Source organism: Pseudoliparis swirei, chromosome 21 (assembly GCF_029220125.1).
Source record: "Pseudoliparis swirei isolate HS2019 ecotype Mariana Trench chromosome 21, NWPU_hadal_v1, whole genome shotgun sequence".
NCBI classification, from domain to species: Eukaryota; Metazoa; Chordata; class Actinopteri; order Perciformes; family Liparidae; genus Pseudoliparis; species Pseudoliparis swirei.
Genome location: NC_079408.1, coordinates 7175902 through 7202941, shown reverse-complemented (window position 1 = coordinate 7202941; position 27040 = coordinate 7175902). Strand labels below are relative to the sequence as shown.

The 27040-nt window shown below is 42.9% G+C and overlaps 1 protein-coding gene, 2 long non-coding RNA genes, 7 other non-coding genes and 1 pseudogene across 17 annotated transcripts in view; all 11 read left to right on the top strand.

Moving 5' to 3' along the window:
* The window catches only part of sema4f (sema domain, immunoglobulin domain (Ig), transmembrane domain (TM) and short cytoplasmic domain, (semaphorin) 4F), a 42748-nt gene extending 34534 nt beyond the window's left edge, over window positions 1-8214 (top strand). Inside the window, exons 4-15 of the mRNA XM_056443004.1 lie at window positions 2308-2406; window positions 2991-3102; window positions 3545-3664; window positions 3802-3956; window positions 4048-4229; window positions 4335-4470; window positions 4875-5094; window positions 5372-5481; window positions 5615-5766; window positions 6000-6055; window positions 6217-6407; window positions 6606-8214. Of these exons, the coding sequence (XP_056298979.1) occupies window positions 2308-2406; window positions 2991-3102; window positions 3545-3664; window positions 3802-3956; window positions 4048-4229; window positions 4335-4470; window positions 4875-5094; window positions 5372-5481; window positions 5615-5766; window positions 6000-6055; window positions 6217-6407; window positions 6606-7322 (2250 nt within the window). The 3' untranslated portion in view covers window positions 7323-8214. The remainder of the gene's footprint in view (window positions 1-2307; window positions 2407-2990; window positions 3103-3544; window positions 3665-3801; window positions 3957-4047; window positions 4230-4334; window positions 4471-4874; window positions 5095-5371; window positions 5482-5614; window positions 5767-5999; window positions 6056-6216; window positions 6408-6605) is intronic.
* A 1766-nt stretch (window positions 8215-9980) lies between these two features.
* LOC130211816 (uncharacterized) lies at window positions 9981-25659 on the top strand. 8 transcript variants are annotated; one of them, XR_008835173.1, is made up of 13 exons: window positions 21174-21260; window positions 21772-21808; window positions 22016-22058; window positions 22240-22289; window positions 22515-22541; window positions 22777-22808; window positions 23023-23059; window positions 23224-23275; window positions 23639-23715; window positions 23986-24034; window positions 24200-24279; window positions 24790-24829; window positions 25004-25659. It is a non-coding gene; the product is annotated as an uncharacterized LOC130211816 (long non-coding RNA). The 8 variants fall into 8 exon arrangements; XR_008835174.1 differs by lacking the exon at window positions 23023-23059; XR_008835170.1 differs by having other exon boundaries at window positions 23023-23275.
* On the top strand, window positions 10855-10918 carry LOC130212337 (small nucleolar RNA SNORD29). The gene has a single exon (XR_008835300.1). It is a non-coding gene; the product is annotated as a small nucleolar RNA SNORD29 (small nucleolar RNA).
* LOC130211817 (uncharacterized) lies at window positions 14715-16024 on the top strand. Its single transcript, XR_008835175.1, has 3 exons — window positions 14715-15536; window positions 15735-15780; window positions 15972-16024. It is a non-coding gene; the product is annotated as an uncharacterized LOC130211817 (long non-coding RNA).
* On the top strand, window positions 16108-16234 carry LOC130212362 (small nucleolar RNA SNORD22). The gene has a single exon (XR_008835319.1). It is a non-coding gene; the product is annotated as a small nucleolar RNA SNORD22 (small nucleolar RNA).
* On the top strand, window positions 16811-16881 carry LOC130212357 (small nucleolar RNA SNORD31). The gene has a single exon (XR_008835315.1). It is a non-coding gene; the product is annotated as a small nucleolar RNA SNORD31 (small nucleolar RNA).
* Window positions 22585-22648, top strand: LOC130212336 (small nucleolar RNA SNORD29). Its single transcript, XR_008835299.1, has one exon. It is a non-coding gene; the product is annotated as a small nucleolar RNA SNORD29 (small nucleolar RNA).
* LOC130212359 (small nucleolar RNA SNORD22) lies at window positions 23372-23496 on the top strand. Its single transcript, XR_008835316.1, has one exon. It is a non-coding gene; the product is annotated as a small nucleolar RNA SNORD22 (small nucleolar RNA).
* Window positions 23849-23915, top strand: LOC130212349 (small nucleolar RNA SNORD31; annotated as a pseudogene).
* On the top strand, window positions 24096-24166 carry LOC130212355 (small nucleolar RNA SNORD31). Its single transcript, XR_008835313.1, has one exon. It is a non-coding gene; the product is annotated as a small nucleolar RNA SNORD31 (small nucleolar RNA).
* On the top strand, window positions 24864-24937 carry LOC130212345 (small nucleolar RNA SNORD31). The gene has a single exon (XR_008835308.1). It is a non-coding gene; the product is annotated as a small nucleolar RNA SNORD31 (small nucleolar RNA).
* Window positions 25660-27040: the final 1381 nt, after the last annotated feature.

Sequence of the window (27040 nt, the reverse complement as noted above, 5' to 3'; positions counted from 1 at the left end):
TCCTATCAGTGTGTGTGTGCGCATGTCTGTGTGTGTGAGCGGGTACGTGTGTGTCTGTGTGTGTGTGTGTGTGTATGGAGAGACAGTGGTGTATGTGAAGTCCCAGATGCCCAGTATTTGTGTATGGTCACTGATTAAATAGAGCGTGCTGTACACTCGTTATGCTTTGTCTACAACAGGTCATCAAGCAAACTGCTGACTGGACACTAACTGTACACCGGAACTGTATTTGTCGAGTAACGTCTCACTGATTGTTTGGTTGTGACAGTTTAACGGTCAGACTGAAATAGAGCTTCATCCTCATAATCCAGCCTTCTAATGACCTTAAAAAAAGTGCCAGAAAAACGCCTTTGGTCCAGCAATGTCCAGCAAACTAGGTCAAATCCAGAGATAAACAAAGCTCATGGAAGCTCTGAATATTAACAGAAAAAGTGCAATTAGCTTTGACCCATTTCATGCGATCGCCATCAGCGCAGGTTTCTGCGTAGATGAACGACTGATGAAGGCCGGAAACAGAAGGGTTGTGTTTTCTTCTCTTTTTTTCTGAGAAGACATTGATTACAAGATTACATGAGAGTCGGAGTGATTGAGGAGATGGAGAAGGGGGAGGAAGCAGGAAGGGGAAGAAAGATAGATGGATGGAAGTGATGGGAAAGAAGCACGAGGAGCATTGTTACGAGACCGAGGGGGGTGGGGGGGGGGGTAGAGAGAGATAAGCAATTAGATTAGAGAGACAAGACAGTAGACTCAACAAGAAACTACCTTGAAGTCAACCCTGAGAGACGTGTGTGTGTGTGTGTGTGAATTCAGACTCAGAGGGACACATTAGGAGGCTGGAGGTTTCTAAATACAGGAGATCAGGAGGTGTTGTCAGAGATAAAATAGTATTTCACGATCAGATGCAAAGGTCATGAGGCAGAACAAAACATTACGGGTGTTTTTTTTGTGGGGGAGGGAGGCTCACAGTGCTCTCCTGAGCTCAAAATGGAGTCACGCGTCAACAACTGTTGACTCAACAGCTTATATTGTTTGGTGTTGACTGGAGACGACACGCACAGGGCTGTGCTGCCTTTCAACACACGGACATGTTTCATGAGACTAATATGTTTGCACTGATTGACACACAGGCCAATATCCAGCAGCCGCAGAGAAATATTTGCATTAGCACCTTTTCGCTCTCGTCTACTCAAACCCGTGGGTCTGCTACCCGGTGCTGGACTGGTCGTGACGGTTTATGGGCCTGAAAGGCAACTTTCACTTCACACATCCATTCAGAATGAGGAAATATTAATGACAGCGGCTTTTTAAATAATAAAATAAAAAGCAGGCGTTGGTAATATCAGTTAATATGCTAATAGATGGTTCATTGTCCAAAAACAAAATGCTAAATCTAATGTAGTAACAACTCTCTCGGAGGAAACGACAGCGCTTCCGATAATGACGTTTAATAACGATCTTCAACACACTCGCGTAGAATACAGTGAAATGGAATTGAGAGGCGTACGATTCACCTCGTGCCAGATTGTGAATGAATCTTATTAGTATGAATGAGGTCATTTTTGGACCAATGAAACGGCTAATCCCAAGATGATCCCATTGTTATCAGCCTGAGTTCTCTTCTGTCTCTCTCTCTCCGTCTCACGGGACAGGTTGTTGGCGTGTGTGTGTGTGGGGTTCTGATTCGGGTGACATGATCTGGGCATCAGTGAGGATCAGGTCCCGGGGGGGGGGGGGGGGGGCGAAGGTGACTCAGGGCTGGAGCTCATCCAAGATGGCACACAAAGACACACACACACACACACACAACTGCCTGCGTCATGGTTTCATGGTAACTGGGGAGGAACAATGAGGTTGTTTTTCCATCACGGCTGCGGGCTGAATATATGTGCGTACGAAGAGAGGGGTGCTCAACAAATACATCATTTATGTTGTGTATTTATGAGAGCCACAAAAGGAGCACACATGCATATTTTATCTATTATCCCTGCATGAAAAAGCGGTCTTAAGTTGCATCTTGCATGCCTGTGTCAGTGTGAGTCAGGGTGGATGGTCTCTGCTGGTAGCTATGGGGGTCTCATGTGTCTCTCCCATCAGTCGGAGTCTCCAATTCCCATTAAGAATGATTGATACTTTAGCCGTCGTCAGGATCCACTCCGACCTTTCGGCTTAAGCTCAGTGCGGCTAATACGAGACCACTCCTGTTCACTGGCAACAACACGTTTATTAAAGAATAAATAAATATATCAGAAGTTAAGTCTGGATGTAAAGACTGTATCTTGATTTCTGGGTGTTTGTCTCCCCCTGCAGGTCGACTGTAACAACTACATCCGTCTGCTGGAGTTTATGGGCGACGGACGCGTCTACGTGTGTGGAACCTACGCCTTCGACCCCCAGTGTGCCTTCCTGGTTAGTGTGTGTGTGTGTGTGTGTGTGTGTGTGTGTGTGTGTGTGTGTGTGTGTGTGTGTGTGTGTGTGTGTGTGTGTGTGTGTGTGTGTGTGTGTGTGTGTGTGTGTGTGTGTGTGTGTGTGTGTGTGTGTGTGTGTGTGTGTGTGTGTGTGTGTGTGTGTGTGTGTGTGTTTGGTTGCACGCGTGTCCCTGTACATGCGTGTCTGTGTGTGTTCGCGCCTACAGTATGAGCATGAGGAGCTGCAAATGAAAGCACACACTCTGTTGGTCGACCACCCCTGTGAATGTGAACTTATTCTTCTTTTTTGGACCCCACTCACACACTTTTCCTCAGTACTTATTAGAAAAAGGTTTTAGACGGTGTTTTTGCGAGTGATAATTTGATTATAATTACATTTTAAGCAGAAAACCTGTAGAGATCTAATTCCATGAAAAACAAGATTCACTGTCAGCAATCTAGAAGATAATAAAAACACATGGCAGCTGTGGATAAAAAGGATCATCGACAGAATTACCTTTTGTTTATTTGTCGATTTAGTGTTGCCGTTGTGGTTCTAACGTCTCTTTTCCTGCCGTCCTGCAGGAGCTCTCGTCCTTCACCCTAGAGAAAGCCGAGGATGGAGGGGTGAAGATGGAGACGGGGAAGGGAAAGTGTCCCTTTGAGCCGAGTCAGCACTACACAGCTGTTATGGCAGGTGGGTGACTAGTTTGTTATTCCACCAGGTTGATCAGAATATTAGCCTAATCCAGTGGTGCTCAACTGTGGGGCTCGCCCCTCTAGTGGGGCACAGTGGTATTACAGGTGGGGCACAGGGGGAAATGCAGAAATACCGTATATTGAGTTATTTTTTGCACAGATGGAACTTTGTTTGCATTGTTCTAACAAAGTTTTGGCACATTTTATTCTGTTTTGTCTGATAGAGCAATCTGGTTTACTTGGAAGTGATTGCAATTTTCTTAATTCTATCATTTGGTCACATGTTATTTCAATAAAGATTCGGCATGGACCATTTTGTTACAATTTTGTTGGGGCCTGAAAATGTTTCTTCCTCCGAAGTGGGGCGTGGCAGAGAAGGTTTGAGAACCACTGGCCTAATCCAAGGTACTAACTCACTTCTTTCCTTCTCTTTTGTGTAGGCGGTACCCTATACACAGCGGCCACCAGTAACTTCCTGGGAACGCTGTTCGACATCTCCCGGGCAACTGGTGCTGAGCAGGAGCGCATCCGAACTGAGCGATCCATCAACTGGCTGAGTGGTGAGACACGCATGCAAACTCTTAAACCCTGTATGCCGACACGCAGAGACACAAGCACACTTTCGCTCAAAAAGATCAAAGTCATACTTTCCCACAGTAAAAGAAAAGGTCAAATTGTGTGTGTGTTTCTTTCTCAGACCCAGAGTTTGTGAGCTCCGCCTTCATCGAGCAGTCTGCAGACAGCAACCCGACAGGAGACGACGACAAGATCTACTTCTTCTTCACCGAGGTGGCCAAAGAGTACGACCTCTACACCAAAGTCAAAGTGCCCCGGGTGGCACGAGTCTGCAAGGTAACACACCGTCTTGACTGAACGATCGATCGACCGACCGACTGATTGATCGCCTCACGTGACCTTTGACTTGTCTGGCTTGACCGTCCAGTCTGACGTGGGAGGGATGAAGACTCTTCAGCGACGTTGGACCACCTTCCTCAAGGCCCAGCTGGTGTGTGAGGACAAACCGAGCGGCCAGCGCTACAACGTCCTCACCGATGTCTTCACCACGGAGCACACGCCCGGCGATCCCAGCAGCACCCACTTCTACGGGCTCTTCACCTCCCAGTGGTAAGCGGAGGAACAAGCAAGCGTGAGAGAGTGGTATCAAAGCTTCTCCTCTCACTTTCTTGATGGCTTGATGGGAACCATTCTTTTTGTCCCCCCTCTGCTTAGGGAGCGGGAAGAGTTGTCAGCAGTGTGTGTTTTCAGTCTCGCTGACATCGGCAAAGTGATGGACGGCCCCTTTAAAGAGCTGAAGAAGCCCTGCGAGAACTGGATCAACCCGGTCCCCACACCGAGACCTGGCCAGGTACTGAACTGTGCAGCCACGTCACGACTGTCTACTTCACACATTGTTTGTTTGTTTGTTTGTATTTTTTATTCAGTCAATCAAATCAAATACAATACAATATTATCCTATAAAAAAAATACAAAAGAGAGAGACTGAAAAGGTATAGGTAGAAGCAAAAAAAATGCTTATAAATTCCTATCCTAAATTGAAATCAAAATAAATCAGAAAATTAATATAAAATAAAGAAAAAAAGAAAAAACAAAACAATAAACAAGATAAAAAACAAAATATATTTATATATACTACCACATACATCTTCCATATTAATCCAATTCATTCAACATTCATTCAACTTGAATTCTACATTCTACCGTATCAATATGAATGATGTTCTTTCTCCTTCTCTCCCGCATGTGTTGTAGTGTTTGAACAACGCTTTAAAGACGGAGGGGTTCGAGTCGTCCCTCAAACTTCCCGACAAGGTGTTGACATTCGTGAGAGACCACCCCCTGATGGAGAACAGTGTCACTGCAGCGCCCCTGCTGGTCCGGAAGGGAATCCGGTACACCAAGCTCGCTGTAACTCGGGCGGAGACGGGCAGCAAAGAGGATCAGAGGGGAGCAGTGCTGCACCTCGGAACGGGTGAGGAGACAGGGAGGGAGAGGGGAGGAGAGGAAGGGACACAAGATGAACTCAAACTGTCTGTGCAGATAGATATTGTATTGACGTAGAACAACTAATTCATATATAGTGCATTGCTTTACTCCGACATGTCCAAAAAAATCATGGACATGGCAGATTTAATAGATCATAGTGCGACCGTCCTCATCTTACGTCAATATTTTTTGATTTTGATATGAAATAAACTAAATTCAGTGTTGTAAATGTAAATAAAGAAACATAAACGTGTGTGTTGCAGATCGCGGGGAGCTCCACCAAGTGGCAGTGGTGGGGCACAACGCCACCTTACTGCAGGAGCTGACTCTGTTCACCTCACAAGAGCCTGTCAACAATATATTGCTGCACCAGGTATTTGCACATGCATTCGCGCAAACACGCACACACACACACACACACTCACACATGCATATGTTAATCTGCAGCGCCCAGAAATATCTGTTTGGCTGCTGAGTGCTTCTGTAACGGTTCCCTGTGTTTCCAGGGCCGGGCTCTGGTGGGCAGCCCTCTGTCTCTGGCTCGTGTCCAGGCTGAAGGCTGCGCTCTGTATCCCAGCTGTGGGGTGTGCGCCAGAGCCAGAGGACTGGGCTGTGTGTGGAGCACCGAGGAGGAAGCCTGCAGGCCCTCAACGGCAGAGTGAGTACTGCAGGAATATCTCAGAGAACTGGAAACCTTCCAAAAATGAGCACCAAAGGCAGACGGCATTTTCTAAACCAGTCGTGGGTTTAGCTATATGTGTGAAAATTGACCTTTTTTTCTTTATAGTATGTTAATTCATCATTTTGTGGATGTTTTTCAAACCTTACAAAATATACCATGCTACCTCAATATGATGCAAGAATATGACCACTTTGTGTGTGTGTTCCCAGGCCTGGTCCAGGCGATATTGTCGACAACGCCTTGAGAAAGTGTGACACAGAGGAGGGTAAGTGCACCTTGTTTGTATACTATAAGACTGCATTATGATTGGTGATGATTTCAAATCTGTGTTATGTAACTGCAGTATCTCTATCGGCGTTTCATCTATGCGTCTGTTTTCTCGATCATTCCCCTCTCATCCGTCTCCCTGCTTGTTGTCTCCTCCAGGGCGTTGCACCCCGTCCACGAGGGAGTTAAGGGTTTCCAAGGGGCTGCGGCTGCTGCTGCCGTGTGTCCAGCTGTCTCCCCGGTCCTGCAGCTGGGAGCATCCCCCCCACAGACACACCCGGCAGCACCACTCTGACCTGGAGGTGACTGTCACAGAGGACAGCCTTGGAAAGTACATATGCACATGCCAGGTACACACCAGCTCGCCATATTTACCCTGCCCCACTTTTTCCTGATATTCTAAAGTAATAATTAATATTTAGTTTTATCAACAAACAGTAGAGATGATGGAAATCTTAGATGGCTGGAAGCTCTTACCACTAAAAAACGTTTCCCCCTCAAAATCAAACAACTCTCTTCCTCTTCTCTGTCATGTTGCTCTGCTCCAGGAGGCGGGACCAGGTAGCCGAGACCCCACCCCCTGCCGCAGGGCAGCCTATCACTTGACACTCGAAGACCCCAGCGCCGGAGGAAACGTGGCGACAGCAGGAGGTCGTCACGTCCTGGCCATCTACATCCTTTTCTTCTTCTTGGGTTTAGTGTTTGGTGTATTCCTCCTCTACTTCGTGACACACCGGCGGAGCATTTCCCGCCAGGGTCACCACCTGCCGGATAATTCGCTGTCTTCAGACAAGGGGCGGGACTTGCTGGGCTCCTCGGCCACGCCGCAGTCTCCCAGCAGTGCCAGCCTGCTGTCGGAGGGATTCAGATTGACGGAAAAACGCAACGGGATGGCGACCACAAACACGACGACGTCGCTTCTCAGCAACCAGGGGAATGGTGGTCACAACGGCAACAGCTACAGCGGCACCCTGATCCACAGCAACCCCAGCAATGGCAATGCTCTGTATGCCAACTGCAACACCAGTAGCAGCGGGCTGAAGTTCACGTCTGAAATTTTAGCTGCAGACTTGCTGGATGGAAGGACGGGGGAGATGGGGAGGCCCGAGGTGTTGGCGAGGAAGTTGGGGGAGGGCGACGACGTGGATGAGGGTCTGGGGGACGGGTTAGGGGATGGAATAAAACGACTAGAGGAGGAGTTGGCCAGCTTACCGAGGTTTAAATTACCAGCACCACTGGCAAAGTGTGAAGAAAGTTCGATATGAAAAGATAGAAATGTTGACCGCACCGTTTTGCATCCTCCAAACAAACTGAATAAAGCCGCGGAGGACCTCAAAATGGCTACTGACAAATGCCTTGGAATGGGAGCTGTGGCACGAAGAGAGACGACAGAGATATATGACAATTGTATGTCAAAGCATGTGAGAGACAAAACGTGTTCCAGTGTTGTGAGAGACGAGAGCCACAGCTAAATGTGTCGGATGTAATATAACATGTAAATATGAGCCGTCTGAACTGGACTGTGGACACGGAGCTGTGTGCGGTATCGCTGTTTAAATGTTGAAAAAAATCAAAGATGAAATGCCTACATGTGTAGACATAGAAAAGCCATATTGTCTTTCTCCTTAACTTAAATGCTGTTGTTTGCTCTCTCGTTCTCTTCTCCTGACGGCCCCGCAAAAGAAAAGTGCACTTTGAATCTCTCTGTATTTATGTTGCTCTCTCTGACACTCAACCACCGGACCTGATCTGGACCAAAGGCCCCAAGGGGACCGCCGAGCCACCGACAGTCGGATTGCACGGGGCGTCACACAGAGAGATGTCCCTCTCAGAGGATAGAAATAGAGAGTTCCTCAGATGGGCTCCAGGGACCGGGCTGTCCCTGCCTACACTGCCGCAGAGGTCAAGAGGTCGATGGGGTTTGAGAACACCTATCAGATGTGTGTCATTGTGGGGCGCAGCTGCCCAGAGCTGTCACTGATCACCTTCACAGTTACTGAGACAGGAGTTCGTGATTTCCAAATAATGGGAAATTAATTTCAGTCTTATGGAATGGACCTTGCCAGACACAAAGTCACCATCACCTCGTTTTGTGAGTTGGAAACTTTAAAAAAAATTGTTTTTGTCATGTTTTGTAATAAAGCCTAAAAAAAGTTACGTACTGTCTGTTGAAAATTTGGATGTAAGCCGACTCTTAAGTCCTTATTGTCTCCCAGATCTTGGTAAAACGTTTCCAATGTCAACCCAAAGATTATTTTCCTCCTTTTCATAACCCATGCAAGTCCAGAAAACATACCGAACAGACTTTACTCTACTGAGTTTTACAATAAGAATCAATCATATTTGTTTTGAATCATCAATGAAATGTTTTGTCTAAATAAACAGAGTCTGTCTGAGGGCAGCACTGTGGCCCCCACCTGCCCACCCTCAATCAATATTACAGCGCCCACTGGTAGCCCAATCACACTTTTATAGGCCTGTGAAATGATCAAACATCTGCTCATAAGCACCTGGTCATTACTTCATCTATTTTTTTAATAGCTCACGAAATACTTTGGATCAATACAGCCAACATCGACACATGAAGCTGAAGTCTGGCGTGAGGTTGCAACCAAATCCAGTACGAAGGTACACAAGGTAATTCAATTTTTTTTGGAAAGTCTCGTGTTTTAGCTCGTATCCACTGACTCTGGCTGTCAGGTGCTGCAGTGATGAATCTATTAATTCTCTAACTGAATCAGCTTTTTGTCACGACTCAAAAAACAGGACCCAAAAGCACGACTCCAAAGTTCAGGGCAATCAAAGGGGTTTATAAAAAACAGAAAATCACAGCTATGCTGGAAAAAGACGAACAAAGTACAGGACAAAATCACAACTATGCTGGAAAAGTAAACCAGGACAAATGACTACATTATCAAGAACGACCAGGACGAGACAAGAGACAAGACGATCTGACACAAGACACAGGTAGACACAGGTTTAAATACAGGAGGAAATGGGGAACAGGTGGACACAATCAGGGGTGGAGCAGACAATCACACTAACCAGGAAACACCGGGGCGGGAAATAAAGTTTCTGAAATGAGAGAGGACAGTTATTACAAAATAAAAGCGGACATGGAAAACAGGACTTAAACCTAAAACTTAAGACAACCGACGAGACATGACACTTTTGAAGAAGCATATATAGCATATATAAGCTTCACCATCAATGTAAATCACCTGCATAGAAGCTTTACATCCAATTGGTTCTCTGATGGGCCGAAGCTTCATGATGAGGCTTCATAAGCTCTACTGCGCCATCAAGTGGACAATACATGTAAAACAGGCAGAGTGATTATAACGACACTATGACTTTGGTGTGTGTGAAGCTTTGAATTAAATACATGAACGAATGATGTTTGTGATGCCAATACTTATTAATATGGTGTCCGTATTTATAATACAATGGAGGGGTCAAAAGGGAAAGTGGAAACAAATATGGACAACATTTTATTCATTTTTATTTTAAAATAGCAGCATTTCCACAGTCCTGGTCATTAGAAAATACGCCTTTCACGGGCACATGTGAAGCTGGGGTAGAGGAATATGTTACGATGGTTATTATTACTATGTGCATACCGAGAGATCAGCTCAAAATGTTCCCAGAGAGGGGGGAATCTCCTCGCAAAAAAAGAAGCTTGAATACTTTGCAAAGAAATGTGTAACAAAGTCCCAAGTCCACAACATGTGATTGGGGAATCAATTACGTTTCGCTGACCCAAGTATTTCGAATCGCGCACAAAAACGAACCATTTTCTGAATCAGTCACGTGGTACGGTCATATCGCGAGACTTCATTAAATACGTCATCAACACGAGCCTGGACACGCGCTTCACACACATCTATGAGGGTGGAGGAAGTTAGCCCGCTAGCTAACGGGCCGCCATGCTGAAGCAATGTCCTTTTTGCTTTACAGATGAGGTCCAGACGTTCAGGACCCGGTCGCTGCAAAGGTAATTTACCTTCACCACGTGGCTCGTTGGACATGATTTAGTCTCGACTAACTCGTGCTGCAGTGATGTTGTGTTTGAACTCTCTCACTGAATATATTTGTGGAAACTTTATCTCACATTCTGAGTAGCATGAAATTAATATCATACATGTGCACGTGTGACGTCAGACTCACGTCCTTCAGCAGGCTAACTGGATCTTTATCTTCAGGTTGTTCTGCACTGTCGACTCTCAAATCTGCAAGTGATCAATGGTGAGTAAAACATGTGCTTTGTGAGTTGCCTAGTGTTGGGTTTAAACATGATGAATACATTTGAAGACAAGCATATGCCTGATCACTTTGATGTCAGCCTTCAATCTGATTACTCCTTGTTGACTTGATAATGATTTTCTATCCTAAGCATGTGACTTACACCATCATGATTCTTTGGTAGGTTGGTGTTTTGCATCGTCTTGAGGAAGGACGTCACCTGGAAGCCATCATGTAAGTCAAATGATGAAATCCCTTTTGTGCAGCGCATAGATGAGTGTGATGTCATTAATCATAAGTAATGGGAAGTGTTTGAAAGGATGAAATGGGGTTTAATCCATCAAACTTCTGGACGACTAATGTCACATGGCAGTTTGTCACCAAAGCCCTGATCAAACATTTGAACCTCAACATTATCAGATATAGTTGTTGGACTCTACTGAAGTGCTTTCTTCTCTTGCAGAGCCAAGAGAGCAAGACCTTCACGGAGTGAAGGAATTCACTGAGTCATGGTAAGTTGTCCCCTCGTGAACATGTACTTGTAGCGTAATGCAGTTTCGATGATGATGAACTTAGCTCACTTTGAACCAATGTGAAACGACAGGAACTTCTGAGAAACTGCGTTTTCATTTTTGATGCCACTTTAACTCCTTGATTGTATTTTGAGTTGTGGCATTCTCTCAGATCACTCACTAAATGTATATGTAGGTTTAGCTTGTGTAGTAAATTACAGGCATGAGAATCCCTCAGATTTCGGCGAAATTTGCCGTTTTGAAACCAAAATAGGTGACTTACGTGAATCATGTAGATCCGAAGAGTTTTTGTTTTGGGGTAGGTGGGGGGGGGTCAATTGGCCGGCCGGCGTTTATGAGATTGGAGTGGGACATGGAGAAAATGTGGAGTGGTGCTCTTCGCAATAAAACATCTCTGATGGGACGTGTCGCGTCTCGGCCAATCAGCGTCAAGATGTCTTCAGTGTTTGGTGGTTTAGGTTAGCTTGAATGTTAGCCGCTACTTCTGCTGCTGTCGCGCTGCACGGTGTAGCGATACTAACAAAGTACCCGTACGTTAAGAGCGATGTGATTTAGCATATTTTTAGTATCGATACTTCATTAAAAGAGCGATCAGAGCGCACGCGCTGCTCCGTGTCGAGCTGTCTGCGCACACTGCGCAGCGCTCACAGCGAGGGGCCTTAAGTGGCAGAATGTTCGGCTTTAAAAATAAAAAATAAAAAAAGATGCCAGAAGTGAAATGTTTAAGTTCAGTCTGTAAAGTTATGTAACTCTACAGCTGCTCATCCTGATGAACTCTGTATCCTCTGGTCAGATACAGAATAACGGCCTCATACTGTATAATCAATGCTATGATGGCTCCATGTAGTTTCATTAATATCTTGCTGTATTAATACTAATACTCACATTCCTCGAGGCACCGGTCGAGGAGGTGGAGTAGCAGCCATCTTTGAATCGAGCCTATTAATTAATCCTCAACCAAAATTACACTACACCTCATTTGAAAGCCTTGTTCTTAGTCTTTCACATCCAACCTGGAAAACACTACAGCCAATTCGATTTGTGATTCTGTACCGGCCACCAGGTCCATATTCAGAGTTTATATCTGAATTCTCAGAATTTATATCAAGTTTGGTTCTTAAAACCGATAAAGTTATTATTGTTGGAGATTTTAATATCCATGTGGATGTTGATAATGATTGCCTTAGTGCTGCATTCATCTCCTTGTTGGACTCGATTGGCTTCTGCCAGAGAGTACAGAAACCCACTCACAGCTTTGGCCACACGCTTGATCTTGTTCTTACTTATGGCGTTGACATTGAGCATTTGAACGTCTTCCCACAGAATCCTCTTCTGTCAGACCACAACCTCATAACTTTTGAATTTATACTACCGGAGTGTACTCCGTTAGTCAAAAGTTTCTACACTAGATGTCTAACTGATAGTGCTGTAGCTAAATTTAAAGCGCTTCCTTCTGTATTTGATTCGATACCACGTCTCAATATAACAGAGGACTCCTGGTCTAACTTTAGTCCGTCCCAGATTGATCATCTTGTTGACAGTGCCATAGGCTCTCTGAGAATGACACTGGACTCGATAGCCCTCTGAAGAAGAAGACAGTGAGGAAGAGGAGGTTTGCTCCTGGTATACCCCTCAGCCCCGCAAACTGAAGCAAACGCCACGAAAGCTTGAACGCATATGGCGTTCAACTAATCTCGAAGAATCCCGCTTAGTTTGGCGAGATAGTCTTAAAACATATAAGAAGGCCCTCCGTAATGCCAGAGCAGCCTATTACTCATCAATAATAGAAAAATAAAAACAACCCCAGGTTTCTCTTCAGCACTGTAGCCAGGCTGACAGAGAGTCACAGCTCTGTGGGCCGAGCATTCCTATAAACCTCAGTGGTAATGACTTTATGAACTTCTTTAATGAAAAGATTTTAACTATTAGGGACAAGATTAATAATCTCTTGCCCATAACCAGTGCCAATCTGTCCTTAAGTGGAATGGCCTTGAAACCGCTGTATGCCCTGGTGTATATTTGGAGGATTTTCTCCTATCAACCGTGACCAATTATTTTCAACGGTTTCTACTTGAACACGCTACCTGTCTCTTGGACCCCATCCCGACGAGGCTGCTTAAAGACGTTTTGCCTTTAATTGGCGGCTCTCTATTAGATATTATCAATGTGTCTCTGCTAACAAGCCACGTACCACACTCCTTCAAGGTGGCTGTTATTAAACCTCTCCTGAAGAAGCCCACTCTGGATCCAGAGGTATTGGCTAACTACAGACCGATCTCTAACCTTCCCTTCCTCTCCAAGATCCTTGAGAAAGTGGTCGCAAATCAGTTGTGCGACTTTCTACATCATAATAGTTTATTTGAGAAATTTCAATCAGGATTTAGAAAACACCACAGCACCGAGACGGCACTGGTGAAAATTACAAATGACCTCTTAATGGCAGCAGATAAAGGACTCCTCTCTGTCCTGGTCTTGTTAGACCTTAGTGCTGCATTCGACACCATTGACCATGACATCCTGTTACAGAGACTGGAGCAGTCGATTGGCATTTCAGGCACGGCACTAATTTGGTTTAAATCCTATTTATCAGATCGATCTCAGTTTGTATTTGTAAACGATGACGCCGATAACCACCAACGTTAATCACGGAGTTCCACAAGGTTCTGTGCTTGGACCAATTTTATTTACCTTATACATGCTTCCTTTGGGCAATATTATCAGGAAACACTCCATAAACTTTCATTGTTATGCAGATGACACTCAACTATATTTATCGATAAAACCAGAGGAGAGCAACCAACTCTGTAAAATTCAAGCATGTCTTAAAGACATAGAAACATGGATGACCTGCAACTTCTTGATGTTAAACTCAGACAAAACCGAAGTAATTTTAATCGGCCCTGAGCACCTCAGAGATCAATTATCTGGTGATGTGGATTCTGTAGACGGCATTGCCCTGGCATCCAACACCACTGTAAAGAATCTTGGCGTTATCTTTGATCGACTTGTCCTTTAACTCCCACGTAAAGCAAATCTCAAGGACTGCATTCTTTCATCTACGTAATATTTCAAAAATCAGGCACATCTTGTCTCAAAAAGATGCAGAAAAATTGGTTCACGCGTTCGTTACTTCGAGACTGGATTACTGCAACTCCTTATTATCAGGCTGCTCTATAAGTCTCTTAGGTCCCTCCAGTTGATCCAGAATGCTGCAGCTCGTGTTCTCACTAAAACTAAGAAAAGAGATCACATCACTCCTGCACTAGCTGCTCTGCACTGGCTCCCAGTAAAATCAAGAATCACTTTTAAAATTCTTCTCTTAACCTACAAAGCCTTGATTGGTGATGCTCCATCATATCTTAAGGAGCTTGTCGTACCATATTGCCCCACTAGAGAGCTACGCTCACTAAATGCGGGACTACTTGTAGTTCCTAGAGTCTTAAAAGTAGAATGGGAGCCAGAGCCTTTAGTTATCAAGCTCCTCTTTATGGAACCAGCTTCCAATTTCAGTCCGGGAGGCAGACACAGTCACCTCGTTTAAGAGTAGACTTAAGACCTTCCTCTTTGACAGAGCTTATAGTTAGGGCTGAATCAGGTTTGCCCTGGTCCAGCCCCTTGATATGCTGCTATAGGCTTATAGCTGCCGGGGACGTTTAGGATGCACTGAGTACCTATCTCCTCTTTTTCTCTCCTTAAGGATGAATTTTCATCTCTCAATCACACGTTACTAACTCTGCTTTCTCCCGAAGTCCTTTTGACTTTACGTCTCATGGGGTCATCGGACCCTATGAGACGGCATAGATCTATCTGCCTGATGGATCGTCTGGGTCGTGGAATTCCTGCTCATGACTACGCCACTGTCCTGTTGAGACTCTGCCACTCCTCCTCCCCACCGCCATCTGCCTGATGGATCGTGGAGGTCTCCATCGTGGAATATGCCTACTATGAACTATTCATACACTCTGTCATATTCATTGAATGTATTTTAACTCTAAATCTGTCCTTCTGTACACATTACATCTATTGCATCTGTCCATCCTAGGAGAGGGATCCTCCTCTGTTGCTCTCCTGCAGGTTTCTTCCCTTTTTTTTCCCCCCTGAAGGGTTATTTGGGAGTTTTTCCTGGTCCGATGTGAGGTTTTGGGGCAGGGATGTCTATGTGTACAGATTGTAAAGCACTCCGAGACAAATTTTGTAATTTGTGAAATTGGGCTATACAAATAAACTGAATTGAATTGAATATTACTGCCGTTTGGTAAGTGTTGAAAAAGTTGGTAAAAAGTGAACCATACAGACATTTTATTTATTACTATTATAGATAAATATACCAGTATCGTATTTATGGTATACTGTTTTTATGGTATCAGTATCATGATATTTATGGCAGGTATGGTATAGAAGATCGTGACAACCAGGTAGAGGCAGAACAGACTCGAATAATGGGTAGAGCACAAGACTTAAAGACTTGTTCACGCCAACAACAACAAAATAGCAAGTTGGTTCATGAATGACCATATTATACACAATATTACTATTATTATAGGGCCCGGTCACTGACTTGGTGTTCGTGGAAGTCCCCCCCACCGCGCCTATCCTTCTCACCTTTTTCACCCCTGACCTGTTTTCATGCCTGAAATTAATTTCTTCACTTGCCAACAGATGAGTCAGTGACCGCTTTGGCAGGACTGCAGGGTCTCGTTGAAGGTGAGCTATTGATGCACCTTGAGGCCAAATGCCTTTATTCCCACACCTGCTGAGAATGATGAGACATACATTTGTGGAATCTTGTTCATCTGAATTCCTGTTGAGAAATCGAATAGCTGACATCGGTGAAGGTCAACCGGGTAGAGCTTTCTTAGTGAAGCTTCTGTGCGGTAAATTAATTTCTTCTCTTGCCAACAGATGCTTCAGTGACGGCTTTGGCAAGATTGCGGTGGTCTCGTTGAAGGTGAGATATAAATACACCCTTTGAGGCCAATGGACTTTATTCCCATGCCTGCTGATAATGATGAGACATGCATTCGAGAATCTCGTTCATCTGAACTGATCTGTTGAGAAATCGAATAGCTGACATCAGCGAAGGTCAAACGTGGATAGTTTTGTCTCTCAGTGCTCAGACCTGACTGTAGTCTGTTGCAGGTGCCTGGCTTTGGAAGAGGCTGCCATCTTAACAACCACGCTCTTCGTCCAGGTGAGTGATGCCTTCAGGTGTTTGCTTGGTGGTCGGTGCTGATGCTCAACACCCAGTCTGCTTTAAAACTAGAAATGTCACCAGTTTCCTTGATGACATCCGCACACGTCTTACGCCTTGGTTCAATGCCAGAACCTGAAAAGGTGGACCCACTGGTGTTGCCTTGGCAATAAGGGGACACATGTTGGGGTTCCAACAGTCTGAATGGAAGCTGAACTTAAATCTGAGAAAATGAGATGTGTTCATGTTTAGAATATGAGCAAATGTGTCTTACCTGTGCTCTTGATTGAATCTAGACGCTTAAATAAATCTGTAAAGTGGCCAATCAATTTTTCTTTTTTTCTTGCCATTAGAACGAGCTGCTTAACTGCCACTCCAACACCTAACGGGACATTGCGGAGTGGCTCGTATGAGATGATGTTGATATCTGTCAAGTGTTCACATCATCAGTTTTGAGTCTTTGGGGATGACACTTTTCATCTGGTTCAGAGTACAGTTGGCAGTAACTGCTCCACTAACTCTTACTAGCTGTTGCTAGTTATTTATTAGTTATTTATTACTTATTACTGAGAATTCAATTCATGTGATCTTCTGATCTCCTCTCAGACGGTAATAATGTAGTAGTCTCTCATAAAATCATCAAACCGACCTGACCTGACTCCACTGTTTTTGTTTGTGTTTGTTGACCCTCAGTGGGCAACAGGACACTGGAGACTTGCAGGTAAATAAAATGTAGTTTCATTTTCAGATCTTTCAATTAACTTGCTTGACAAATATGTTAAACATGAGTAGAAGTGATTTTCTTATTACCGACCCAGTCTGATAATTCATGACTGATCGGTACTGCTCTGATCCAACTAGAAATAATAATTTCTCCTCACATTGATGGGCCTGAATTGACTAACTAACCCGAGTAGCTTGTTGCAGGATTGGTGCCGCTGTCGATGAGGTGTCATATGGTTTGGGAACGGCAGAGACTAAACTGCTGCAGGTCAGAATCAGAATCAGAAACAGTTTTATTGCCAGGAATGTTTACACAAACGAGGAAATTTTTTTGGCGGAAGGTGCAACATTTGGACATGACAAACAAACAACAATCAACACGACAGAAAGACAACAAATAATGTGAAAGTGTTTGGGTGTGTGCTTCAAGTGGTGTGTTTTAGTTAAAAGTGTATGTTACACGTGGCGTGTGTTTAATTAAAGTGCATGTAATTAAAGTGGCATGTGTGTGGAGGAGGCCTCAAGTTAAAGTGCATGTTAAAGTGACGTGTGTGGAGGAGGCCTCCAGGAGGGAAGAAGAAGGAAGAGGAAGGAGGAGAGAGGAAGGTGGAAGAAGAGGTGGTAGTCCTGGGGGTGACAGTCAGTCAGTCCCGGGCTCCATTGATGAGCCCGACTGCCGACGGGAAAAAATGAGAACGCAAAGTTTCTGGGATAATGGAAGTGATGAAAAGATGTGCCAGTCAAGGTTTCTTTTTGTCTTCACCTACTACAGTCAGCGCTACTCCTGTTGACCCTGTATGGCACTGATGACCCTTACCCCTCATAAGGTGTAAAGTGACCTGCTGGTGTGCTGATGGTCGTAGCGCTGACTGTGACATGACTGAGATCGTCTTCTGATCTAATCCCAGAAGCAAAATCCTACAATTCTGTCTTTGTATAACTTTGTAGTAAAATTTAGATCAATTATTGATGTTTGAAGAGTATTTGTATTGGGACAGAAGTCTTGTACCTAATTTGTAATAAGTTCCAGAGATGTTTGTGGACAAACACTAATTGAAGTGATTTCTAAGTAATTAATTTCATTTAAAGGACACACTTTTTTGTTGTTGTTGTGACTGATATCCCAATGTTGCCGTCACATTTTAAGAATCTTGTGTTTATGATCATCAGAGTCCATCTGGATCTACTGCCAACTGCTTCAGCGTTTATGGTAAGAATTTCAAACTCGAGCGTTGCTTTTTACATCTGGAAGTGATGACTTTCTAGTCCGAAAATTCATGACTGATTGGTTAACCCTCTGATCAAAACATGACTTTACGGTTGTGGCTCAGGTTTTTGGGCCAGGTTCCTAAAATTTTTCTTCTTTGCAGTTTCCAGCCAGAACTTTGACGCCTTCATACCATTCGGCCATCTTGTGCTGCAGGAGACCTAATTTTGGGGGGGACTGTAAAAATCATTTCATGATGTGGATATTTATATTTTGAAAGTGCTTTCAATAAAGAATTTGTGATTAATCATGAAAAGGCATCTGTCGAGTTATTAAGTGGTAAATCTAAACTCTGTTAACCGTCATTGCCTCTTTCTTATGTACAATATAACAGTCTTATAGTGGAACTGAGGCAAAGCATAATTCTGAAGTAATTGTTCGTTAAATATTTCATCTATCTACATTTTTACAGAATACTTTGCATCAATTGTATACAACTGTTTCATTGATAGTATGTAGATGAGTTTAAAAAACGCATTTAATTGTGATGCAAGCAATTAAGAATTAAAGACTAGGCTGGCCAAGCTAAATACTCAAACAGGTGGGCTCCAACCTTTTTAAGCTACTTGCTTTTGTGCAACAAAATTGCCATAACTTGCATTACACCTAGTGGGAGCCCAGAGTTTGGGTCTCAACGATCCAGTCTTAAATTCACCAGCTTTGCAAAATTAGTGATGGAAGTGGGTTCAGGAACTTCTGCCTGATTTTAATTATGAACACCGGCGTAGTCTGTACTTAAGGCCATCGAGACAATGCAGTTTAAAACTGGCACCTTTGCCAATTGTTTTAGTTTCCTCTGATTTCACTACCGTAAAGTTCTCCCTGATCAGATCCCCCTGAATTTTACTTAACTTTTGGAGATCTGTTAGGTTTCTATTGGAGATGATCTTCTATTGTAAAGGTTTATTTCTTAGACATTAAGATGGCATTTATATATGTATTGCCTAAACCTGAAAAAGATTTTAACCAATTTTGGCATCTCGTCATGAAGGACCTTTAGCCCCTTTTATTTGCTCAAACATCTGTTTATCTTTCCAATCACTTTCAATGACACCAGTCATAAAATGTGCTGATATTTTATTCTGTTGACAAAGCCCCTTCTTCCATTCCTCATATTCTAAGTACCGTTGCAGAATATAGTTCAATCTCAGGTTATCAAATGAATAGGACCAAATCAGCTCTTTAACCATTAAATCAACATTGAATAACAAGTTCCCTACCTTTTTAATATTCCCATTGTTAAACATTTCAAATACCTTGGATTTGAAATCTTCAAATCCCTAAATACAATCATCTCAAACTGACATGGACATTTATAAATATATTGAATCTGACCTTAAGAGATGGGATTCAGAGTTCAAAATCACCAGAGATTCTGATTTCTATTGTGAAGATGGATGTTCTACCAAGAGTTCATTTCTTTACATCGATGTGACTTATCTCCACCTAATTATTGGAAATAACTTCAATGCTTAATTTCCAGGTTGATATGAGTCTGGAAACAACCCTGAGTTAACATGTCCACACTACTAAGGCGTAAAACTAAAGGTGGTCTCAGTACCAAACTTTTAAAACTATTTTTGGTCTTTTGTTTTGAGACCAATCTCAATTTTATTGAAGAAAATATTGCCGCACCCCGCAGGTTAGACTAGGACCTGGTTTATTCTAATATTCCTCAAACAATCTAAACTCTCGCTTGGCCCAATTATATATTTGATTCAATTAAGTTTATTTTGTATAGCCCATTATCACAAATTACAAATTTGCCTCAGGGCTTTACAATCTGTGCACATACGACATCCCTGACCTTTGACCTCACATCGGATCAGGAAAAACTCTCAAGAAATAGAAAAAACCCTTCCACGGGGAAAAAAGGGAAGAAACCTTCAGAAGAGCAACAGAGGAGGATCCCTCTCCAGGATGAAAAAAAAAAAGATGACAGGTGTACAGAAGGAATCATTATAGAGTAACAACATATTCAATGAATATGACAGAGTGCATGAATAGTTGGTCGTAGGCATGGATCACGATCCAGACCTCCATGATCCATCAGGCAAATGGAGGTAGAAACCCACTCTGCTTTGGCCACACCCTCGACCTTGTTCCTGCATGTGGCGTTGACATTGAACATTTGGAGGTCTTCCCACAGAATCCTCTTCTGTCAGACCTCTACCTCATAACTTTTGAGTTTATACTACCAGAGTGTACAAGTCTCTACACCAGATGTCTAACTGACATTGCTGGAGTTAAATTTAAAGAAGCAATCCCTTCTGCATTTAATTTACCACGTCCCAATATCACAGAGGACTCCTGTGACTTGTGTCCGTCCCAGATGGATCATCTTGTCCAGGGGTCCCCAAACTTTTTCCTGCGAGGGTCACATAACTTTTCCCTTCTCTGATGGGGGCCGGGGTCAGTTTGTAACAGAAAAGGTGTGACGATCACAGGGGTGCCTAAATGTAAACATGTATTGTTTTCCAGAAAGCAGAGGTATTGTTCAGGGATCAAATGTCAGAATAATAACACTATTTTTTTCTCTTACCTAACATTTTGTCATTATTCCGAGGGGGCTGGTTTGGGACCAAATCTTGTAGATAGTGCCACAGGCTTGAGAATCACACTGGACACACTGAAGCCCCTGTGAAGAAAAAGACGCTGAGGCAAAGGAGGTTTGCTCCCTGGTATAAACCTCAGACCCGCAAACATCAGGAGGTTGAAAGCACCAATCTGGGATAATCACGTTTAGCCGCCACAGATTCAAAGAACGTCTTCAGGAGTGCTCCCTGCACTTCAGAAGACCTCAGTCTCCTCAGCAGAGTCTGCTCTGTCCCTTGCTGTGTGTGATCAGTCCAGTTAGTTTGCTGCTTGTTCTGACATGTGTTATATAAATAAGCTTGGTTTATTATTAATCACACAGTATGCGTCTTTAGATTAAACCTGAGACTAACAGCCAACAATCGAGCGTGAAGTATAACTACTACTACACAGCAAATGAGTCTTTTCTACAACACGTGGTGTTTGTTGTCAAAGCTCAGAGCCAATCAGCTCTCTGATGTGACGCCTGGCTCTCGCGAGATTATCGTTTACCACGTGTACATGACGTCAGAGCAAATCGGGATCAAATGGGACACAAATCTTACCAGCATGCATTGCGCGCCGATCGATTCTGAGCTGGACTGGTTCATCTCCAACGAACCTAATGATGAAGGATCCAGACCTGTACCCAACGACAGTGACTGCACTTCAGGTTGGAGCTCATTCTTTTTTAAACTTGTACATTATAAGCGAGAACACTTTCTCCTGTAAACTTATTTACAAGCTTCAGTTGTGTTGGAGCTCGCAGCTTCACTGCAGCACCGACCAGAGCTTCAACCAATCCTTAACCATCCTGCATTAAAACGCATCCGTTTAATTTCATGACTTTCAATAACGTGAACCACACCATGTTTATGAGATTATGCATTTAATATGTTGTGTGTCGCACAAGCTGAAGTATGTTGTTTGAACTTTTCTAGAAATGGCCGCTCTAGAGTTCGTTGTGGCTTCAGTGTCTCAATGATGGTGTTTACAGACCTGTACTGAATGACTGTGACTGCATTTCATTATTCTGATGTGAGTCACTTGATCGCTCTATACCTCTTTTCTCTCGCGCCTCCCTGAGCTCTGCACGTGGAGCGGTCACGTGTTCGCCGGGTGGAGGAAGTTAGCCGCTAGCTAACGGGCCGCCATGCTGAAGCAATGTGCTCTTTGCTTTACAGATGAGGTCCAGACGTTCAGGACCCGGTCGCTGCAAAGGTAATTTACCTTCACCACGTGGCTCGTTGGACATGATTTAGTCTCGACTAACTCGTGCTGCAGTGATGTTGTGTTTGAACTCTCTCACTGAATATATTTGTGGAAACTTTTCTCACATTCTGAGTAGCATGAAATTAATATCATACATGTGCACGTGTGACGTCAGACTCGCGTCCTTCAGCAGGCTAACTGGATCTTTCTCTTCAGGTTGTTCTGCACTGTCGACTCTCAAATCTGCAAGTGATCAATGGTGAGTAAAACATGTGCTTTGTGAGTTGCCTAGTGTTGGGTTCAAACATGATGAATACATTTGAAGACAAGCATATGCCTGATCGCTTTGATGTCAGCCTTCAATCTGATTACTCCTTGTTGACTTGATAATGATTTTCTATCCTAAGCATGTGACTAACACCATCATGATTCTTTGGTAGGTTGGTGTTTTGCATCGTCTTGAGGAAGGACGTCACCTGGAAGCCATCATGTAAGTCAAATGATGAAATCCCTTTTGTGCAGCGCATAGATGAGTGATGTCATTAATCATAAGTAAAGGGAAGTGTTTGAAAGGATGAAATGGGGATAAACCCATCAAACCACTGGACGACTAATGTCACATGGCAGTTTGTCACCAAAGCCCTGATCAAACATTTGAACCTCAACATTATCATATAGTTGTTGGACTCTACTGAAGTACTTTCTTCTCTTTCAGAGCCGTGAAGGAATTCACTGAGTCGTGGTAAGTTGTCCCCTCATTAACATGTACTTGTAGCGTAATGCAGTTTCGATGATGATGAACTTAGCTCACTTTGAACCAATGTGAAACGACAAGAACTTCTGAGAAACTGCGTTTTCATTTTTGATGCCACTTTAACGCCTTGATTGTATTTTTAGTTGTGGCATTCTCTCAGATCACTCACTAAATTTGTTTGTAGGTTTAGTTTGTGTAAATTAATTTATTCTCTTGCCAACAGATGATTCAGTGACTGCGGTGGTCTCGTTGAAGGTAAGCTCTTGATGCACCTTTTGAGGCAAATGGCCTTTATTCCCACACCTGCTGAAAATGATGAGACATTTATACATTCGTGGAATTTCGTTCGTCTGAACTCCTGTTGAGAAATCGACTAGCTGACATCGGTGAAGGTTAAACCGTGGATAGTTTTCTTAGTGAAGCTTCTGTGCAGTAAATTAATTTCTTCTCTTGCCAACAATTTCTTCAGTGATGGCTTTGGCATGATTGCGGTGGTCTCGTTTAAGGTGAGCTATAAATACACCTTTAGAGGCCAACACACCTGCTGAAACTGATGAGATGTCTCGTTCGTCTGAACTAATGTTGAGAAATTGACTCTCTGACATCAGCGAAGGTCAAACGTGGATAGTTTTGTCTCTCAGTGCTCAGACCTGACTGTAGTCTGTTGCAGGTGCCTGGCTTTGGAAGAGGCTGCCATCTTAACAACCACGCTCTTCGTCCAGGTGAGTGATGCCTTCAGGTGTTTGCTTGGTGGTCGGTGATGTCGGTGCTGATGCTCGACACCCAGTCTGCTTTAAAACTATAAATGTCACCAGTTTCCATGATGATGACATCCGCACACGTCTTACGCCTTGGTTCAATGCCAGAACCTGAAAAGGTGGACCCACTGGTGTTGCCTTGGCAATAAGGGGACACATGTTGGGGTTCCAACAGTCTGAATGGAACCTGAACTTTAAACATGTGACTGTCTCTGCAAATGAGATGTGTTTAAATGTTTAGAATATGAACAAATCTGTCTTACCTGTGCTCTCTAATAAAACAATTCTAAATTAAACTAAGTGGCCTAAACATTTCCTTGTCTTCAGCCATTAGGACGAGCTGCTTCTGAGAAGTCAACCTCTAACCGGACCGGAGTACAAATTCATCGGGCTGACGTTGACTTGTAAGTTCATATACACTTTTCACATCAGAAGTGGATGAGTCTTTTTCTTGATACTTGTATCTAGTACTCTTCAGAGTACAGTTGGCTACAATCTCTCCCCTAACTCTTACACGTTGCTCTGTCTCTAGTAGAAGTGATTAGTTATTTATTACCGCCCCAGTCTGAGAATTCATGACTGATTGGTACCTCTCTGATCTCACTAGACGTAATAATGTAGTCTCTCATAAATCAAACCGACCTGTAATGACTCACCCGTTTCACTTGTTACAGTTTGCTGACCTCTTCAGTGTGGGCAACAGGACACCTGGGACTGCTGCAGGTAAATGTAGTTTAATTTTGAGATCTTTCAATTAACTTGCTTGACAAATATGTTAAACATGAGTCGAAGTGATTTTCTTATTACCGCCCCAGTCTGAGAATTCATGACTGATCGGTACTGCTCTGATCTAACTAGAAAGAAAATTGTTCTTGCTCTCATTGCTAGACCTGGATTAACTAACCAGGATTGGTGTCGCTGGCTTACTCGTACAGTTTGGGAACCGCAGAGACTCTTAACTGCTGCAGGTAAATGAGAACCTAGAGTCATGTTTCTGGGATTGTGGACATGATGACTCTGTCGTTTCAGTCAAGGGTTTCTACAGTGCCCTTACTACTCCAGTCAGCCTCTCCTCTTGTTGACCCTGTATGGCACTGATGACCCTTACCCCCCCTTAAGGTGTAAAGTGACCTGCTGGTGTTCTTATGGAGCAGAGCGCTGACTGTGACATGACTGAGAATTTTTTCTGATCTAATCCCAGAAACTAAATTGTACCATTCTGTCTGCATAACAGTCAAAATGTCGGTTATGTAATGAGGTTTGAAATGGATAGTCCATCCACTTTATTGTAGATCTAATTTCAAAAGATGTTGGTGGGCATGAGAAATTTTGCATATAACAAATTTCAATATAATTGTCAACTCATTTATATGGAAATTACTTTATAATGTTGTGACTGGTATCCACCATGTTACAGGACTAAATGTGTTTGTGTTGTGTGCACATTTTAAGAAGCATCTTGTGTTTATGATCATCAGAGTCCATCTGGATCTACTGCCAACTGCTTGGGGCTTTATGGTAAGAATTTAAAACTCAAGCTTTATTATGTCCATCTAGAAGTGATGAGTTTCTAGTACCGCCCCAGTCTGATAATTCATGACTGATTGGTTAACCCTCTGATCAAAGTATGACTTTACGGTTAAGGTTCAGGTTTATGCACTTGGTTTCTAACGAGCTTATCTTTCTTTGCAGTTTCCGGCCAGAAATTTGACGTCTTCATACGAGTCGTTTATCTCCTGCTGCAAGACGTGATTTATTTTTTATGTATATTTTGCAGTAACTGGAAAAGACGATGTCAAATAAAAGTTTGCTCTCAAAAGTGTGTGATTGTTACCCCAAACAAGAAAAGTAAAGTTCTAAACTGGTTGAGAAAATCAAAGTTGTATTTTTCATGACATGGTGCTCTTTATAGTGAAACCTCTTGCCAACCTCAAAGATTACTTTACATAAATTGTTAGAAAAACGATGTTTTTAATGTACAACATTAATCGTACAGATTGATAAATTTTTCTGTTTAAAATTTTTATGCATTGGGTCTGAGAATTCAGAGGTTGGCTGAGCAGCTTACAACTATGTATTATATGTATTGGGATAATCAAGTTGACATTTGCAGTAAATTCTGAGAATATTCAATGTGCCAAAAATCAGTTTTGCATCGATGCTATGCCATGACCAACTTACCAAAACCCTGATTGCAACTTTCTGTACCTCCAGTTGTATGGAGGACTCAAAATGACTTAAGTATAAATAAATACAGGAATAAATAAATGTATAAATACAGAAATTAATAAATATAAGTTATAACTCAACAGGACATCATTAAATAAATGTATTTCTTCATATCTCTATTTATGTGTCCACACGTATTTCTTCATTTATTTATGTGTGACATTTACGTGTCCGTATATTCAAATGAGCTGGGCGGTCCGAACCTCATTGTTGAACAGGATTGGTCAAGTCAGGGCGCAAGACAGAAGCAATCGATCCCTAGCACTTGGATCTGTAGACGAACAGCGTTTATTATGCATTCTTGTCTACATTCTAAATACTACAGTTGTTGAGTCACGGAATGTAATTTAAGGATGTTTTCAGCCGAGAAGTTAGTAGTTTAAGCATCAAATCTGTGGTCGGTTTATCGAGATTCAGCCTAATAAGGATATGCGACGGAGATTTGAGGTCCTGCTCGCGGGACCTCTGAGCTCCGGGCGCTCAGCGCGCTGTGTGGCCGCCGAGAGAAGCCTGATCTCGGCAGGACTTTTTGAAATGCTCCGCTGGCTCTGACGTCTCCGTAGCGGCTAAGCATAAGATATAATTAGGTTTTGGAGGATCTAAAGAGCACAACGAGTTTATTATTTACTAAAAGATAACGTTACGTCAATTTGACTGAGGGTTAAGATTCATAATTTCATATTGTAGCGACCCTGGGTCAGGAAAGCTACGAGACGTATATTTATTATCGTTTATTCGTAGCCTACGCCAAACAACAGTGGACACCGCAACACATTCTACTCCACTGTAAAGTATTTTACAGTGAATAATTGGAGTAAATTCATGCGCAAGAACAGTTGATGTGGTGACGTCACAAGACCAGAAAGACCGTCCTGCGTCCTCGAGAGTCTGGACTCCCAAGACCAGATTCCAAAGACCAGACTCCAAAAGAACACAAGTCTGTACTCAGTGTTCTTGGAATTGATAAACGGCTGAAGTCAAAAAGCTGTCTAGGCTAAATTCTGCTAACGGTTAGCTGAGCGAGTCAACTTCAGCATCATGTGCCAGGCAGAAGTAGTAGAGCACAACACACCAGGTGCATTTCACTCCTGTGACCAATCATGCTTTAGACAGAGGTTCGGACCGCCCCAGCTCATTTGAATATACGGACACGTAAATGTCACACATAAATAAATGAAGAAATACGTGTGGACACATAAATAGAGAAATAAATAAATGAAGAAATACAGAAATGCAGAAATATATTTATTTAATGATGTCTTGTTGATTTATAACTTATTTATTCATTCCTGTTTTTATTTATACATTTATTTAAGCATTTATTAATTTATTTATACATTTATTTATTTATTTATACATTTATTTAAGCATTTATTTATTCATTTATACATTTATTTAAGCATTTATTTATTTATTCTTGTATTTATTCATGCATTCATTTATTTATTTATTTATACTTTAGTCATTTTAAGTCCTCCATACAGTTGAACCATATTATGG